This window comes from Aulonocara sp. 'chitande type north' Nkhata Bay, linkage group LG23 (assembly GCF_057382095.1).
Source record: "Aulonocara sp. 'chitande type north' Nkhata Bay isolate Kocher_YH1m ecotype deep benthic linkage group LG23, A_spYH_male_GT1.1, whole genome shotgun sequence".
Lineage (NCBI taxonomy): Eukaryota > Metazoa > Chordata > Actinopteri > Cichliformes > Cichlidae > Aulonocara > Aulonocara sp. 'chitande type north' Nkhata Bay.
This window is the reverse complement of record NC_141365.1, coordinates 52,081,441-52,098,125: the sequence shown is the minus strand read 5'-3', so window position 1 is coordinate 52,098,125 and position 16,685 is coordinate 52,081,441. Positions and strand designations below refer to the sequence as shown.

Here is a 16,685-nt window from a genome sequence, read left to right as displayed (position 1 = left end):
CCTGGGATATAGAGTATGTTTGGGGAGTGCGACTGTCTGTGCAGTGTCTATTTGTGTCTGTCTACACGTCGGGTGAGTGCTGAGTATTTGGTTGTGCATATGGGGTGGGAATGCATGTTTGTGTCCACGTGCGCCTGTTCGTCTGTGTCTATATGTCAGCTTGGGTCTTAGACTCCACCTCTCTGAGGTATGGAGACCTATCTCCCCTCACCACACTCCCTGCCGGTGGCTGATGCCCTCAGACGTTGGTGTGTCGGTGGTTCTTGGTGTCTGGGGCTGGGCGCTCATGTATGTACCGGCTCACTCCTGGTGGCCGATTGGCGGGGCGTGGCGCCTGTGGCCCAGCTGGGCCCCTTCTGGAGGGTGGGTGCCCTCAGGCCTCTGGGCCCGGTCCTCTCTAGTACAGCTGGTTGCCGGCAGAGCCCGCGGACGCGTCACTGCAACCCCCTCTGGCCTCTGCTCCGTGGCTGCTTGGTGACCTCTCGTTTGGGGCTCTCCTCAGCTCTTCCCAGGAGGGTGACACGGTTCCCCCCCTGGTGGTCCTCCTTGGGTCCTCGTATTCTGGGGCCTCTGGATGTCTGGGGCCTGGATCTCCTCCATACCTGCTTCATACCCTGGTGGACGGGGCTGTGGCTCCCCCACACTCCCTAGCAGATCGTTACATGGAGAAACCTTTGGAATGCAAGCATGCTGATCCACACAGGTGTGCACACAGGTATGCACACAGGTGTACACACGGGTGTTCACAGACGCGGACTACAGCTTTCTTGGCTGCTGCCTCAAAGCACATTGTGCGCTGTCGATCTTGCGTGCTGCACAATAACATGTAATATTTAGTATCTACTGATATCTACTGTTAGCTAGTTTATTGTGATGGTGCTGTTTTTTTATTATGTTGCTCTTTTGTTTGTTTTCTCTTCTGGTTTTTTTTCTCCATACAGGTGATCCAGGTGTTTTGTTTGTTTTTCTTTCTTTCTTCCCCCCCCTTCTCACCGTCTCTTCTCCCCTCTGTTTTTCTTTCTCTCCCTCTCTTTCTTTCATTCTTTCTCCCTGTCCTATCCCCCAGTCATGTTTGTCCCTTGGTATCTTTCTTGGCCTTCAGACAACAATTCTGATGGCTAAAGATCCAAACGGGACAGGCAAAAAAACCAAACTCTATAACTGTAGGGTCTTTATCCTATTATATCAAGCACATTGTTGTGATTTGATGCTACATAAATAAAATTGAACTGGAGTGAATTCAATGTTCTTCCAGTGTCTGCGTGAGTGCTCTTCAGGTACTTTGCTTCATCTCACAATCCAAAGTCATGCAGTTAATGGGATTATGTTAACTGGTTTTTCTAAATTGCCAATGGCTGTGCATGTGAGTGTGGATGTTGTGTGTCACTCTGTGTTAGCCCTACAACAGAGTGGCGACTTGTGATAGGCTGAAAGCCGACAGCTCGCTGATCCTGATGTGTTGGCGGGTCCGCGCTTTGTGTTTACGCCTGTTTTTGCACCGATTCTAAAGCTGTTAGTTTGATCTCTCTCCAAAGAATATTGACCGAACCAGCAGCAAAAGAAGATCCAACCCTTCACATAAACATCGTCATGAATTCACTCTGACTTTCACTGTTTTGCTTCGACCACGATGCACAGCTCCCTCTCTCTCTCTCTGTACTTCAAGAACAGTTTCCCTTTCTTCATTATTCGCTTGCTTGTTACGCACAAGTCTTCCGTTGTTTACAGGCTGTCGGCCGCTGGTTTTTTTTTCTGTTTACATACTTCTGAAAAGAAAACCTAATTTCTGCCGTTCAATACTGAACAAATTTAAACTTTTTAAAATTATACAAAATGCAAAACGCTCCGCCATGTCTCTAATAAAACCGCTGTAACGTCAGAGGTAACGTTCATAAGGTAATTAATGGTTTTCTTTCGTTTTTGATGTACTGCAGAATATTTTTATAAAATCCAGACCAGGAAAATCACCTTCATGTTTTTCTGTGTTTTATCTTCAGCTACTTTGACACAAAGGCCTCTGCTTTGATAAAGCCTTGCGTGTGTCAGCTTCCTTTTTATAGATACAAAAATATGTAAATTTACTGATCTGAATTATAATATTTCTGACTGTCAAAATTTCCCAGATTCAAATCGAATCGAATTTAATAGAATCGTGGCTCGAATCGATTCTAGAAATCAGTGACGATACCCAGCCCTAGTTAACATGCACATATGGTATCATGCTCAACTTGTCCAATTCTCTGTAGTGATATGAGGAAAAGTAAAAAAAAAGAAACGTCACTCTGCCATGATTCATGACAGTGCTTTATTCTGTGCCCATTAAAAAAGCAGCAAGAGAAAAGAGTCTTCCAAAATGTCTGCAAGTCTGCCAGAATGAACACTGCAGATTATGAAGCTGATCATGACTTTATTTATTCGCCTTAAAGTGAATTTTCAGTATGAGTGGGCTGCAAACACGCTGATACCTAATCTCAAGGTGTGTGTGAAGCAAAAGCGTGATCCAAATATAAACAGCAAGAAAATCCTTTCATCAAACCCAGCACTGCTGCAGCAGCTGGGCGGATTTGACTTGTTTTATTAACCTCCACTTGATCTTTTTGACTCACATGTTAATCATTCAAACTCTAGGTTAGCAAGAGTTTATGTTCTGTCTATCCTTAGAATATTAAGTATTTATACACAGTATGTATTATAGGTTACCTGACCTGTATGCATGCCACCATACTGTCCTTTATTGTGTCACAAACATACAATAAATGCATCTCATTAGGGGTTGGAGGTCATTTTGCTGCACTAGATTGGATCCACCTATATTTCTTTCAATTAAATCATGACAGTCTTATTTTAAGTGATCACCTTTACCCTATGATCAAACATTTCTGTCCTTATAGGAGGAGTCATCCATTGCCCATTAGGGCTCACGGAGGTGTTTGCAAGTAATAAAATGATTTGAATCACACGTTATGTCTTCACAGTCACAGGATCTGATGGTGATTCATGGCTACAGTGAAAATTTTAACTGAAAATAAAAAAAAAAAAAAACTACAGAAGTAATTAAATGACTATTTGAATCCACTACAGTCATGAAAACACGTGGAGCTGGTTTCTTGAGAAACAAAAAACACTTTACGATGCTTTTTGCCACTTCACTCACAGTACAATTAAACCAGTTATGAGAATAAGAGGGTAGCGAAATGGGAATATGAATTTGGTTTCTTCCATATAGTGCTTTAAAGAAAGTACATTTCAAATAAATCTGATCCCAAAAGAATGGCAGATTAGCTTGGGTAAAAGACCGAAAGTTGAGGCACACAACGATGTGTGCTGCTGGTAAAGTTTCTGGGCTGCCTTTACTCGTAACAGCCATCCCTCAAGATTCTTTCCATTTATTGGAGATTATGTTTCGGAATTTCAGGAGTGGGACCACGCCTCCAAACACGCTTCCGGCTGTCATCTACAGAGGTTCCCCCAGTTCTGCAAGCTGATCATTCTCGTTTACGTGCCCCACCCTCCCTCCCTCCTTGGTCTCCATTTTTTAACTTCTTCACTTCTATTTAGTGCACGGGGATCTGCCAGGGAGACGTCGCCAGTCCCCTTCGAGGCCTTCCCAAAACAGCAGCTCAATTCATGTCAAAACATCACCTTTACCTGCTAAAACGCTGTCAAACCTAAAATGAGGACGTGGGCCCAGCGAGTGAAAAGCAATGCAATATCAGGGACTATAACATCTAATCCTTTTACTGAATCTGATGTTTTTGGCTTCTTTAATTATTTGTCTGTTTGTCTTGTGTTATTTTACACGTATTCAGAAGAGTTTGATACTACTGATTCTATAGAGGCATTAAATAGAAAGAGCAGTGAAGGAAAAGAAGCACTTACCCTGTTTTAGCAAAGTTCGTCCAGTAGGTCATGACAACAGCACTTAACATCACGTCATTCTTGGAGAAATTGCAGTTGAAGAGATCCGTTGGGCCGATCATGGGGATTCCAAATACGTATGGGACTTCATCTCCATGAGCTGAGTCAGCCCAGCTGGGCTTCATGTCACTCTGACAGTGGTGATAGAAAGCATAGAAATATGTGGGTGAACCATACTGAGCATGGAGGTCAGCTGTGGCCACAGCTGGTGCCACCCACTGATGGTCAGTAAACAGAGCCACCAGGGTTTTGCGGCGAGTTTCTGGGTTCTCCTTGTCAGCCCAGTCAGTGTACATGAATTTGATGGTTTCACGGAGAGTGTCTTTGCCCTCAGGGTAGCCATACAGATGGTCAACAAAGTCAGAAACAGCAAAGTCAAAATCATTGGCAGACACGCCATCCTCACTGTCCACAATGCCATCAACAAATTTGAACCCCTCACCCTGATTGACCCCCAGCATAATGTCATAGTTCAGGAACTCCCCTTGCTCCATGAGAATCTGGGGGTCATCGGGGATCACATCACCATCGATCACTGGCCCGAAGGCAATGTGGTACTTAGCGGGTGTGATGTACTGCTCAATTAGTTCCTTGTAGTTCTTCTTCTGCAGACACTCCACCAGGTCGATGGTGTCCAGCATGTTGCAGCCCACCTTCTCAGCCAGGGCTCTTGTATATTTGGCAGGCTGGTAGTTGACTGCCCAGCTGGACAGAGCAGTGCCGCTCTGGATGATGGCTTTCTGGAACAGATCTGAGATTGGAATTCGTGTTAGTAATATACACACTTCACTGTATTCATGCTTTATGGTTTAAATTGGTATTGCAAAATCGGCAGTACTTTTCTCTTTCAAAACAGATTTTGATGGCACTCCAATCTATTTAACTGTTTGTCTGGTTACAGTGATTACTGAGTACATGCCCTTTTACCATTTAATTGAATTCAGAATCGCTGAAAAATTCTGTGAAAGTTATTTTCAGATTCATTGTCACACATTGTTAAAAACTGGTGCAGCAGTTTATTGAACATGGAAATACAACATATGAAACAAAAACTGAGTTTTCAAGTTCAAACAAGCTAGAAAGTCAGTATTTGGTATGACCACCTTTAACAAAGCCTCAACTCTCTTAGGCAACCTTTCACCTTGATAAAGCAAATGTTTTGCCATTTGTTTGTTAACACTATACCAAGCAAGACAAGCACAGTTATGATCTGGGAGAACTAATTCTCAAGCAATTTGATGTACATTATTCTATTGTAAGACTATAGTAATTAACCCTCTACGGCTCCTCTTCTTTCTTGGGTTTTGCTGCTTGAGGTATTCACTAAGCAAATGACGAGTTTTGGTCATCTTCCTGATGTACTCATGGGTCTTTGTTGTTTTATCCTGACACTCACTAGTCCTTGGCCACCTTCCGCTCAGCTTACGGTCTCAGGGTGCAGGACTTATGATCCCAGCAGGGTGTAAGCATTGATTGCCCAGATCTTGTTATTCCCATTCAGCTCACTCCTCAGGACTTGTTTACTCTCTGAAGGAATTAAGTGTTTACGGCTTTCCTAGTGGGCTCTTCATCATTCCCATTTGCCTGTGGGATTCCAAGGTACTTGTAGCTGTTTTCAATATCTCCAATGTTGCCTTCTGGTAGTGCAATCCCCTCAGTTCTGACTACCTTCCCTCTTTGTCCGAATGACGTTCCAATGTCTTTGCTGGAGTTCCGAGTCGTGTGGATCAGTGAACTGATGTCTTGTTCACTCCTGGCATACAGCTTGTAGCATGCCAGTAGTATGTAATATCTGTAGCCAGTCTTATTAACGATCTGGCTGAGAGTGTTCAGGCCTATGCAGAACAGCCGTGGACAGGTTAATACTTGGGAAATCCCACACTTAATGGCGTTTGCTATATACCCATAAAATTCCTGACATATGCGATTTGGATCTTGTTGCATTTGTACTGTTTTAGGCATTTCTGGATCCATGTCTGATGCAGTGTTGCAGCTTTTCTTATAGTCAATACAGGCGGTGCACAGGTCGGTTAGTCTGGTCTTACAGACTCGAGAGACTGCTCTATCTACACGGAGTTGGTGTTTTGCCCCTCTGGTGTTTCTGCCAGTTCCTTTCTGGGGCCTGCTGATGTATTGAGCCTGTTCATCTTAGCCGCTATGATGCCTTTCAGGAGCATCCATGTTAAGCTGAGGCAGGGTAATGGCTGGTAGTTGGATGGGACCAGTCTGGGGATCCTTGAGGATCAGGACTGTCCGGCCTTCAGTTAGCCATTATGGAGGCATCTCCTCCATTAGTAGCTGATTCATTTGTGCTGCCAGATCTGCTCATGTATTAGTTTCTTTTCGGTTAGCCAGTCCTCCAACACTTCAACACTTACAGAAAACATTTCTATCCATCTACCCTACATGTAAAAAATAAAAATAACAACATGTACTAAGTGGGTACAAAGTGTGATAAAATGTGTTGCCAAAGAGGTCATGACTACACATTAGTACATGATGATGTGCTGTGGGTAAGACTTCTCAAATAACACTGGGCATGCAGACCAGTATAACAGAATTCTAAGAAGCCATGTCTCCATTATTTCCAGCACACATTTCATAGCAAATAATAGAATAATTCATAATATTTAATTTACGTCTTTCTGTCTCTAACGAATGAATGAATGATAAACTGGCATATAGAAGATATTTGCTGTTACTATACTTCAGGCTGGTTCCACATTCTGGAACATTGTTAGCATGACTTCTCGAGCTGCCAGTCAGTAAGTGGGCCACAGTGCGGTAGGAACACTGAAGCCATGGGTTCTATTTATATTCATGCAAACACAGTGGTGACTCAGCCGGGCTCAGTTAAAAGTATGTTATTCGGACAGAGCAGATGTTTCCCATAAAGCCTGGTTAGTCGTGTACAAGCTTTCACCACTGTCACTGTTAGTTAGATGTTCACTCTAAAACTAAACACACTGAAAGAGTGAGAGTGTTATCAGCTTCTGGTGTGCTGCTAATGCAAATGTTGAAGCTACATAAATCTTTATGGCAGCTTTACAACAGAGATCCAACTGAGGCAACAAGTGACAATACCTTCCTTTGTGAAGTCTGATGAAATGAAGGTTGCCTACAAGGGTGTATGGGCACCATGACTGCTGCAGCAATTGAACACAAGGGATTTTATATGTGTCTATCAAGCCATTCATGTTTCTTCAAGTACAAGATAAGGAAAATGAAACGCCAAAATAGCCATGACATAAGGAAATAAAAATCTTCCCTCGCATATTTGGTAAAGCGACCAAGAGACTTTTACCAGCAAGATAAAATTTTTGTGCAGAGTTTTGTTTTTCACAAAGTTTTCATATCACAAAGAGAGGACAGCTGAAGGGGAACTGCGAGAACATTTTCCAAATCTTCCAAATCCTGTTTTTTGCTTGTTTGTTTGTTTTTACTAGAAGAATTATCTTTTGTGTTTTTTAATTAAAATTTTCCATATTATTGTCTGTAAACAAAGATGTAAATACAGTCTTTTTCTCATTCATACCTCATGCTCCAGTGTAAATGACTACAGACTGCATTTCAGTATCAAATATGATAAACAACCCAAGGAACGTGCATGTTTGTCATACGTATGAAGTGTTCTCTGTATTAGAAATAATCTAAGAGACAAAGAGCAAACACTCCATTTTCATACAGGAATATTTTTTGTTTGAAAAAGCTACAAAGTACACACGGTGAACAGGCGGGGCGATGGATATACAAACTGAAGCGCTTCCTCCAGCTGAGCAGAGCTTAGGTTTATATTGAGGTTATGTTCTCTTTTCTGTGGTTTTGTTTCTTTGTTTACAAAAATTGCCCATCGACCTCTAGTTGCTGTGCACAATTAAGTCAATTAAGTGTTTGATTTGCTAGAACTGAATATGAACGAATCCAGTCTATGTTTGAGAAAAATCTGATTACCTAGGTATACATATATCCACTCAAGGACAAATAAATACCTCAAAATAGTGTTGCCATTGTTAACTATTGCACATGCCCCTTGCCACAGATGTATGTAAATGCAAAGCAAGAGGAAACAGATGCAGGAGCTACTTGTTTGCATCCTTAATATCAAGGGTAAGTGAAGGATAGGTCTAAATAACTGCATGAATCTATTTAATACTGTAGGAGTTAATTTTAATTTTAACTAAACAAGAGAAAACAGATGTCTTTTTGCTACATTGTTTCCTCTACTATGAAATGTGTTATCATTTCAGGTCTGCTTTAAAAAAAAACTTCCACGCTTCACGATTCACTGTGGGTTTGTTTTTGATGTGAAATCCACACTATATCAAAATAACAGCAGGAATTATAAACTGATGACAAGACCCCTGCTTTTGACCATATATTACTGTGGTTGTGCCTTGATCCGTGAAAAAGAACATGTACCTTCTGAGTAATGTGAGAGGGTTAGCAGGCTGACACACGATGCTCCTGCACCAGAGCCAAAAATGGTCACTCGCTTTGGGTCTCCTTTGAAGGCCTGGATGTTTTCTTTGATCCACCTGAGAGCCTGAATTTGATCCAGCAGTCCATAGTTGCCCTTGGCTGCCTGGTCTCCTGTGCTTAGAAACCCTGTATTGGTGAAAACACACAAGAGAAAAGAGATCTATTCTTTACTTCCAAAAGGCACTGATTTAATGGGAGTATTCAAATTACAAGTAATTTTTTAATCTCTGAAATGCCTAGTACACTTTTTTTAATCTGGAGGCAAGTTAAACTGGTGAAATAGTGTTATATTTCTCATCTGAATCAATGTGACCTTGAGTATATTATGAAAACAGAAGATTGTGCTTCTCTGTATAATTATTTCAAAGCTGCACTTAGCTTCTTCTGAAACCATCTAGAGGTACTAGTGTGTACAATGCTGTAGAATATACTTGAAGAAGTACCTACTACCTATTAAACTTGAAATACTACCTATCATCCTCGTTTCTACAAGCACAAAGCAAAAGAACCAACCAAAAGCCCACAAATTTCCTTTAAATGTGCCTCTAAACTGTTATGCACAGAGTGTATGTGCACGAAACTGTCTGGTAAAAGCTACCTCCTGCTGGTGACTTTTTTAAAAATAGGAATCTTATATATTAAAGTTTCAAAGGGAGCTTGTGCTAAATTCCAGCTCTGTGTTATTATTTTCAGTCTGTGTTTCCTGTTTTATTTTGAAGGTCCAGGTCTGATGTTATGTATCTGGTTTTGCTTCCCCTGTTTCGTTAGGCCTGATCTGCACACAGCCGTCACATAACAGTGAGGTGATTTGAGCTATGCGACAAAGACACAATAACAAATCTCCAGCTGGAAACAGTGATTAGAAGATGGGGGCACTGGTGATAAGTGGATGGACATGGTCAACAACGATACTGAGGTAGGTTGTTGTGTTTTGACAACCCTGCTGGTTCTAAAGTGTGTCAAGAAAATATCCCTGTTGCACCGGCCTAGGGGGAGCCGGAGTGCAACACAAGGAAAACAAGAAAAAGAAAGCAAAGAAGTAAAACACACAGCCACTATTTGTTTTATTAATTCAACAGGTAGCGAGCATCAGGGTGGGCATGGACAAAACAACAAACAAAACACACTAGAAATGAAACAGAACTAACTTCCCTACAGTGAGAAAACCCTAAAAGAAAATACAAGCCTCTTACCTGTCTCCCTAACCGAAACACGAGAAAAAGGTTCTAAAAAGAAGCGGCTTCCCACCCCTACAGCTACCATGTCCAGATAGAGGTCTTTCTAAACTATTTCCACTGCAGCCTAGCTCTTCTCATCTCAGGAAACTCAGTCACACAGAACACAGGGCCGAACGCACGGCTCGCTACAAACAGGAAGTAGGAGAGGCTGCCGGCCCAGTCAGGTCCCAATTTGTAGCCGGCCTCATTCCATCTTCCACTAATGGTCGGCCTCCACCTGGAAACTTACATAACGCAAACATCACAGAGTGCAGAGGTTTTTTTTCTTCGTTCAATGCATCATTAAGTCCTTGCAAAAATGACACAAAGACAAAAAAATCACTGGAGAGCGTCTTTGAAAATGGAGAGAAAGCCAAAGATGTGACACCAGAAGAATCGGAGAGCGCCAACAAAAAGAAAGCTGCATTTAAAAGAAAATTTCAAGGATCATTATATTTGCATTACATCACCCAAACACACACACAGACAGTTTGTCCAACGTGAAACTGGTCCATGATAAAAAAGGGTTGGGGACCGCTGCCTTAAATCACCTTTTTTCCCACTGCCATGTCATTGTACCTCGTAAACAGGTATAAATCAATCAAATGGCCAGTGATACAGCACAATAGATGTCATGGAATGACTTTATGTGATGACCAAATTGATTTGAAGAACCACAAACATGCCTTGGCATGGAAATGTGCCATTTCTTACTCCAAATTTCAATTTTATTCAATTCATTATCATTCTAGCATTAAAGTATTATCTGAATAATATCTGAATTCATCTCTATTAATATGCAGAATGATAAAAAAATAATTGTTATCGTTTACAAGCCACTCACTGTCAAGTACTGAAAGTGCTTTGAATTTGATTTTGCCCATGCCTACACAAACAGTTGGCCAGCAGACATCCATTTCAGTCAAGTGCCAGACCGAGCAGCTTGGCAGAAGCTTCCACATCCAAAACTTGTTGACAAATTAGCAAATGTGCCTAAACCCATTAAGAGGGTTTCTAAATGCTGACACTGGGGGAACTGGTGGAGCGTTCTTGCCAGGCCTGGGAGCTCGGCAGCCAAGCCGGGCAGCAACAGCCGGGCAGCAACAGCCAGTCCCTGTGAGTTAACCAAGAGTGAGGCAGGGTAAATGACAAATGGGATGAGGGCGGCTGGGTAAGAAAGGGGAAAGAAAGACAAGAGGTAGCCTTTGGCTTTTTCATAGAGAGCCGATCCTGTTTGTCATGGTGAAGTGGAAAGGATGAGAGAGATGGGATGGAGGGCAGGGTAAGGGGAGATTACAAGGCCTCTGGCAGCCTCGTACACCCTGTAGGATGACCACGGGTCCTGGCACTGCTCCCCTTCCTTTTTCCCTTCTCCCTTCAGTCTTTCATTCCTGTTCTTTTCCCCGTTTCTCTCTCCCCTCACATATCTCACCACAAAGAAGCCAAAGAGAGAGGCACGCCTATCAGGCAGTCTTCAGGATGTGTGAAGATTAGTCAGTGCTTCATTTCAAAGCACTATGTCCTCAAAATAGACTGCATGCATAACTAAGCCTACAGCCTAGAGATGCAGCATTGACAACATTTTAGAAGCACAGGCTTAAAGAAAAAAATAAATCTACATGTCAATTTGAAACATCGTTTAGACAAAACTTTTTGGGGTAAATTAGCACGTTACGTGTAGCACTGCATAACGTAGAGTTAAACAAGCTGGTGTTTCATTTTAATGATGACGCTAATTTCAAATAGACAAAAGGGACTCAAAGTTTGTTTGTTTTTTAAAGAAAAATATCAAAAGCTGAAAAATGTGGTTCATTAACACATTTTCCTTGTATCTGAGTCTCACCCAGTCCTCATTAGTAGTCCTACAATTCATCAGTCTCACCTGTTAAAGGTAGTTCCCCTACTGATTGTGGCACTTGTCATTTCTGGAATGATTTTAGTAGCCTGGACAGCAGGCGCCAAGGAAAGATTCATTTAGTGCCACTAGGTAATGGACGGGTTTTTGTACAGTGCTCTTCTGAGCACCCATAGTGCTTTACACAACCCTAACTTTATTCTATGCTCTACGTAAGTGCTTCCATCCCACAGACATTCAGACAACGTGGGGTTAGTATCTTGGCCAAAGATATTTGGCATACAGACTGGAGCAGACAAGGATCGACTGGTAGGCTCTACCACCTGAACTACAGCCACCAGGGGAAACCTGTAAGAGCTATTTGCACAAATAAAGAATAATCCTCAGACTTTTACCTTTACTGCTCCATAAAAGGTTAAAAGTGAATGTCCACAATTTAGAATTTTATTCAAGCAATTTAGCAGGAGCAAAGCAAATGAAGTAGTAGGAATCCTAAACCAAAAAGGACCTCAACAGCTACAGGCCGGTGGCTCTGACATCCCACCTGATGAAGACCCTGGAGCGGTTGGTCCTGGCTCAGCTTCGGCGCCTAATAAGCTCATCACTGGACCCACTTCAGTTTGCCTACCAGCCTGGCATTGGAGCGGATGATGCCGTCATTCACCTCCTACATCGTTCCCTCGCTCACCTGGAGACTGCTGGAAGCACTGTGAGAATCATGTTCTTTGATTTCTCCAGTGCCTTCAACACCATTCTTCCCTCGGTTCTAAAGGACAAGCTGGTGAACTCTGGAGTGGACCATCACCTCACTACCTGGATCCTGGACTACCTCACCGACCGACCACAGTATGTGAGGACTCAGGGCTGTGTGTCGGACAGGGTCGTCTGCAGTACGGGGGCCCCACAGGGAACGGTTCTGGCTCCGTTCCTCTTCACCACCTACACTGCAGACTTCTCCCACAATTCCACCCAGTGCTTCCTGCAGAAGTTCTCTGATGACTCTGCAATAGTCGGCCTCATCACTGATGGGGACGACAAGGAGTACAGAGGTCTGACCCAAGACTTTGTGGACTGGTGCCAGCTGAACTACCTCCAGATCAACGCCAGTAAAACCAAGGAGCTGGTGGTAGACTTCCGCAGGCACAAACATTCTCCACTGCAACCACTGAACATCCAAGGTATGGACATTGAGGCTGTGGACAGCTACAGGTACCTTGGTGTTCATCTGAACAATAGACTGGACTGGACTCATAACTCAGACGCCCTCTACAGGAAAGGGCAGAGCAGGCTGTACCTGCTGCGGAGACTCAGGTCGTTTGGAGTGGAGGGCCCACTCCTGAAGACCTTCTATGACTCTGTTGTGGCTTCTGCTATCTTTTATGGCGTGGTCTGCTGGGGCGGCAGCATCTCTGCTGGGGACAGGAAGAGACTGAACAGGGTGATCCGAAGGGCCAGCTCTGTTCTAGGATGCCCTCTGGACCCAGTGGAGGTGGTGAGTGACAGGAGAACGGCGGCTAAGCTGTCATCCCTGATGGACAACATCTCCCACCCCATGCAGCAGACTGTGACAGCACTGAGCAGCTCCTTCAGTGGGAGACTGCGGCACCCACGGTGTGGGACGGAGAGATTTCGCAGGTCTTTCCTCCCCACTGCTGTCAGACTCCATAATAAAGACTTTAACTGATCAAGCACACACATCCATACATATGCAATAACACTAAGTGCAATAATCCTTTCTGTCATCGTTGTATTTTTACTCAGTTGTATATAGTATTTGTATTTGTATTCTATTTTTATCTTATTGTATATTTATTTTATTTTATTCTACTGTATATAGTATTTTATTTTATTCTGTACAGTTGTGTACTGTATTTATTCTTATTGTATTCTAATTTTTGCCTCATAACTTTTGCACTGTCCACTTCCTGCTGTGACAAAACAAATTTCCCACGTGTGGGACTAATAAAGGTTATCTTATCTTATCTTATCTTATCAAATCACTTAAACTGTACCTAACTAACCTGCTCTGAGCCAATCTGATTTTGTTCTTATTTTGGTGGAGAGAGGTTTATCCCCTTGTTCTGAGTTGATGATAATCAGCCAACAGGAAAGGAGAATCCCCTGGGCATTCAGTGGAAGTATGACATGAATCAAAATCCTCTTCTGAGCTGCTCGTCTCGCAGAAGACAAAAGGGAAGAACCCTGAGTCTCTGTCACACTTTTTATGACCAGTGCCTGCAGTGCTTGGAAAAAGAATTAACATAAATTCCTGATTTTGAAATGTGTTTTATTTTGATGCCAAAGGGAAATAGGATCAGAACAACATGACATGAACATTTTTGGTATTTTGTTAGTAAAATAAGTCCATAATTTATTCTGGTGATGAGTCATTTTGGAAACCAAGTTGCTAATTGACATTATCAATATTGGTGTAGCGAAACCAAGGTCTTGGAGCAAGTTACACTAATGCACGCTAATGCAAACTTACTTCATCCACATAGAAAATCTGAGGTGAGATAAAAAATGGATTTTTACTAGAAAATAGCATCAGATGACATACAGAGTGAGTGACACATATGAAAGTGAAACTGGCACTGCAGCTCTGTGGACAGACGGTGACCCGGCAGAATGCCAAGTGCTGAAGCTTTGGGCACAAACTGTTCACAGGCCACAGAGCGTATGAGTCACTGTGTTTAATTTAATAACATTCACTTACACTCATACTGGAAATGACAAGTATTTCTTTATCTCATTGAAACTTAAATGTATAAGTTACATTTAAGTTAAAAAACAAACTAGAATTACCAACAGGATGTGAATAAACAGCCACAATCTCAGACATACGTCAGACATAATATATGTTGCAACAAACATGTCAATATGTAAAGCCATTAGCAACATTGCAAATCTTACCTCATTTAAACTTCACCAGTTGATGTATCATGACATATAGCACAGCTGTCTAACACCAGGACCAAAGAAAATAATAGCTTGTTTCTATTAAAACTCTCTGACGACTCTTTCCAACCCATATTTCCTGATGAAGCCTTTTATGAAATGCAATGGAGAGTTTTTGGTTACACGTGACCATAGAGGGCATTTTAAACTGTATTTGAAAAGAGAGTGCCTTCCAAAGATCACCTCAAACAAGGATAATGTGAATCTAAGAACCGCTCTTTCTTAAAACCTGTTGAGGACCATACCTGAGGTTGGTATATAGATGCATACGTAAAAAAATGAATTAATAATCTATATAAAACAAGCAAATGATCTGCACTGGTGTCACCTTTTGTCTTTGGTAGTACAAAGAACAACAATAAATGTGAGCGTCGTGCTGTGACCATTATCGCAGCAGACAGCGGCTGCATGAACAGCTGGTTAACATGCAGCCACTATCATATTTCCAACACCCGGCTAAGAAGCACCTGAAATCCTGTTTAATTTCACCTCCTGACATTTTTCATCATCACAGTTTTCATGACAGTTGAGACAAGAAGCTACAAGGTGACTGAGTACTGCATCCATGCCCCCCCACACACACACACACACAGTGAATATTACTATCCTGGATATTGTTATGAATAGGCTCAGGTCTGACTCACTATGGGTGCTTTCAGCGTTTATTGACATGGTGTTCTTGTTGTCCATGTGATGTACAGTGGGGCAAAAAAGTATTTAGCCAGCCACCGATTGTGCAAGTTCCCCCACTTAAAATGATGACAGAGGTCAGTAATTTGCACCAGAGGTACACTTCAACTGTGAGAGACAGAATGTGAAAGAAAAATCCATGAATCCACATGGTAGGATTTGTAAAGAATTTATTGGTAAATCAGGGTGGAAAATAAGTATTTGGTCAATAACAAAAATACAACTCAATACTTTGTAACATAACCTTTGTTGGCAATAACAGAGGTCAAACGTTTACTATAGGTCTTTACCAGGTTTGCACACACAGTAGCTGGTATTTTGGCCCATTCCTCCATGCAGATCTTCTCGAGAGCAGTGATGTTTTGGGGCTGTCGCCGAGCAACACGGACTTTCAACTCCCGCCACAGATTTTCTATGGGGTTGAGGTCTGGAGACTGGCTAGGCCACTCCAGGACTTTCAAATGCTTCTTACGGAGCCACTCCTTTGTTGCCCGGGCGGTGTGTTTTGGATCATTGTCATGTTGGAAGACCCAGCCTCGTTTCATCTTCAAAGTTCTCACTGATGGAAGGAGGTTTTGGCTCAAAATCTCACGATACATGGCCCCATTCATTCTGTCCTTAACACGGATCAGTCGTCCTGTCCCCTTGGCAGAAAAACAGCCCCATAGCATGATGTTTCCACCCCCATGCTTCACAGTAGGTATGGTGTTCTTGGGATGCAACTCAGTATTCTTCTTCCTCCGAACACGACGAGTTGAGTTTATACCAAAAAGTTCTACTTTGGTTTCATCTGACCACATGACATTCTCCCAATCCTCTGCTGTATCATCCATGTGCTCTCTGGCAAACTTCAGACGGGCCTGGACATGCACTGGCTTCAGCAGCGGAACACGTCTGGCACTGCGGGATTTGATTCCCTGCTGTTGTAGTGTGTTACTGATGGTGACCTTTGTTACTTTGGTCCCAGCTCTCTGCAGGTCATTCACCAGGTCCCCCCGTGTGGTTCTGGGATCTTTGCTCACCGTTCTCATGATCATTTTGACCCCACGGGATGAGATCTTGCGTGGAGCCCCAGATCGAGGGAGATTATCAGTGGTCTTGTATGTCTTCCATTTTCTGATGATTGCTCCCACAGTTGATTTTTTCACACCAAGCTGCTTGCCTATTGTAGATTCACTCTTCCCAGTCTGGTGCAGGTCTACAATACTTTTCCTGGTGTCCTTCGAAAGCTCTTTGGTCTTGGCCATGGCGGAGTTTGGAGTCTGACTGTTTGAGGCTGTGGACAGGTGTCTTTTATACAGATGATGAGTTCAAACAGGTGCCATTCATACAGGTAACGAGTGGGGGACAGAAAAGCTTCTTACAGAAGACGTTACAGGTCTGTGAGAGCCAGAGATTTTCCTTGTTTGAGGTGACCAAATACTTATTTTCCACCCTGATTTACCAATAAATTCTTTACAAATCCTACCATGTGGATTCATGGATTTTTTTTTCACATTCTGTCTCTCACAGTTGAAGTGTACCTCTGGTGCAAATTACTGACCTCTGTCATCATTTTAAGTGGGGGA

General features: G+C 42.6%; 1 protein-coding gene across 1 annotated transcript in view; it reads right to left on the bottom strand.

Moving 5' to 3' along the window:
* The window catches only part of nlgn4xa (neuroligin 4 X-linked a), a 107,464-nt gene that overhangs the window by 11,118 nt on the left and 79,661 nt on the right, over nt 1-16,685 (bottom strand). Inside the window, exons 4-5 of the mRNA XM_086281688.1 lie at nt 8,338-8,523; nt 3,880-4,669 (exon numbers count right to left, since the gene is read on the bottom strand). Coding sequence (XP_086137814.1) covers nt 3,880-4,669; nt 8,338-8,523 — 976 coding nt within the window. The remainder of the gene's footprint in view (nt 1-3,879; nt 4,670-8,337; nt 8,524-16,685) is intronic.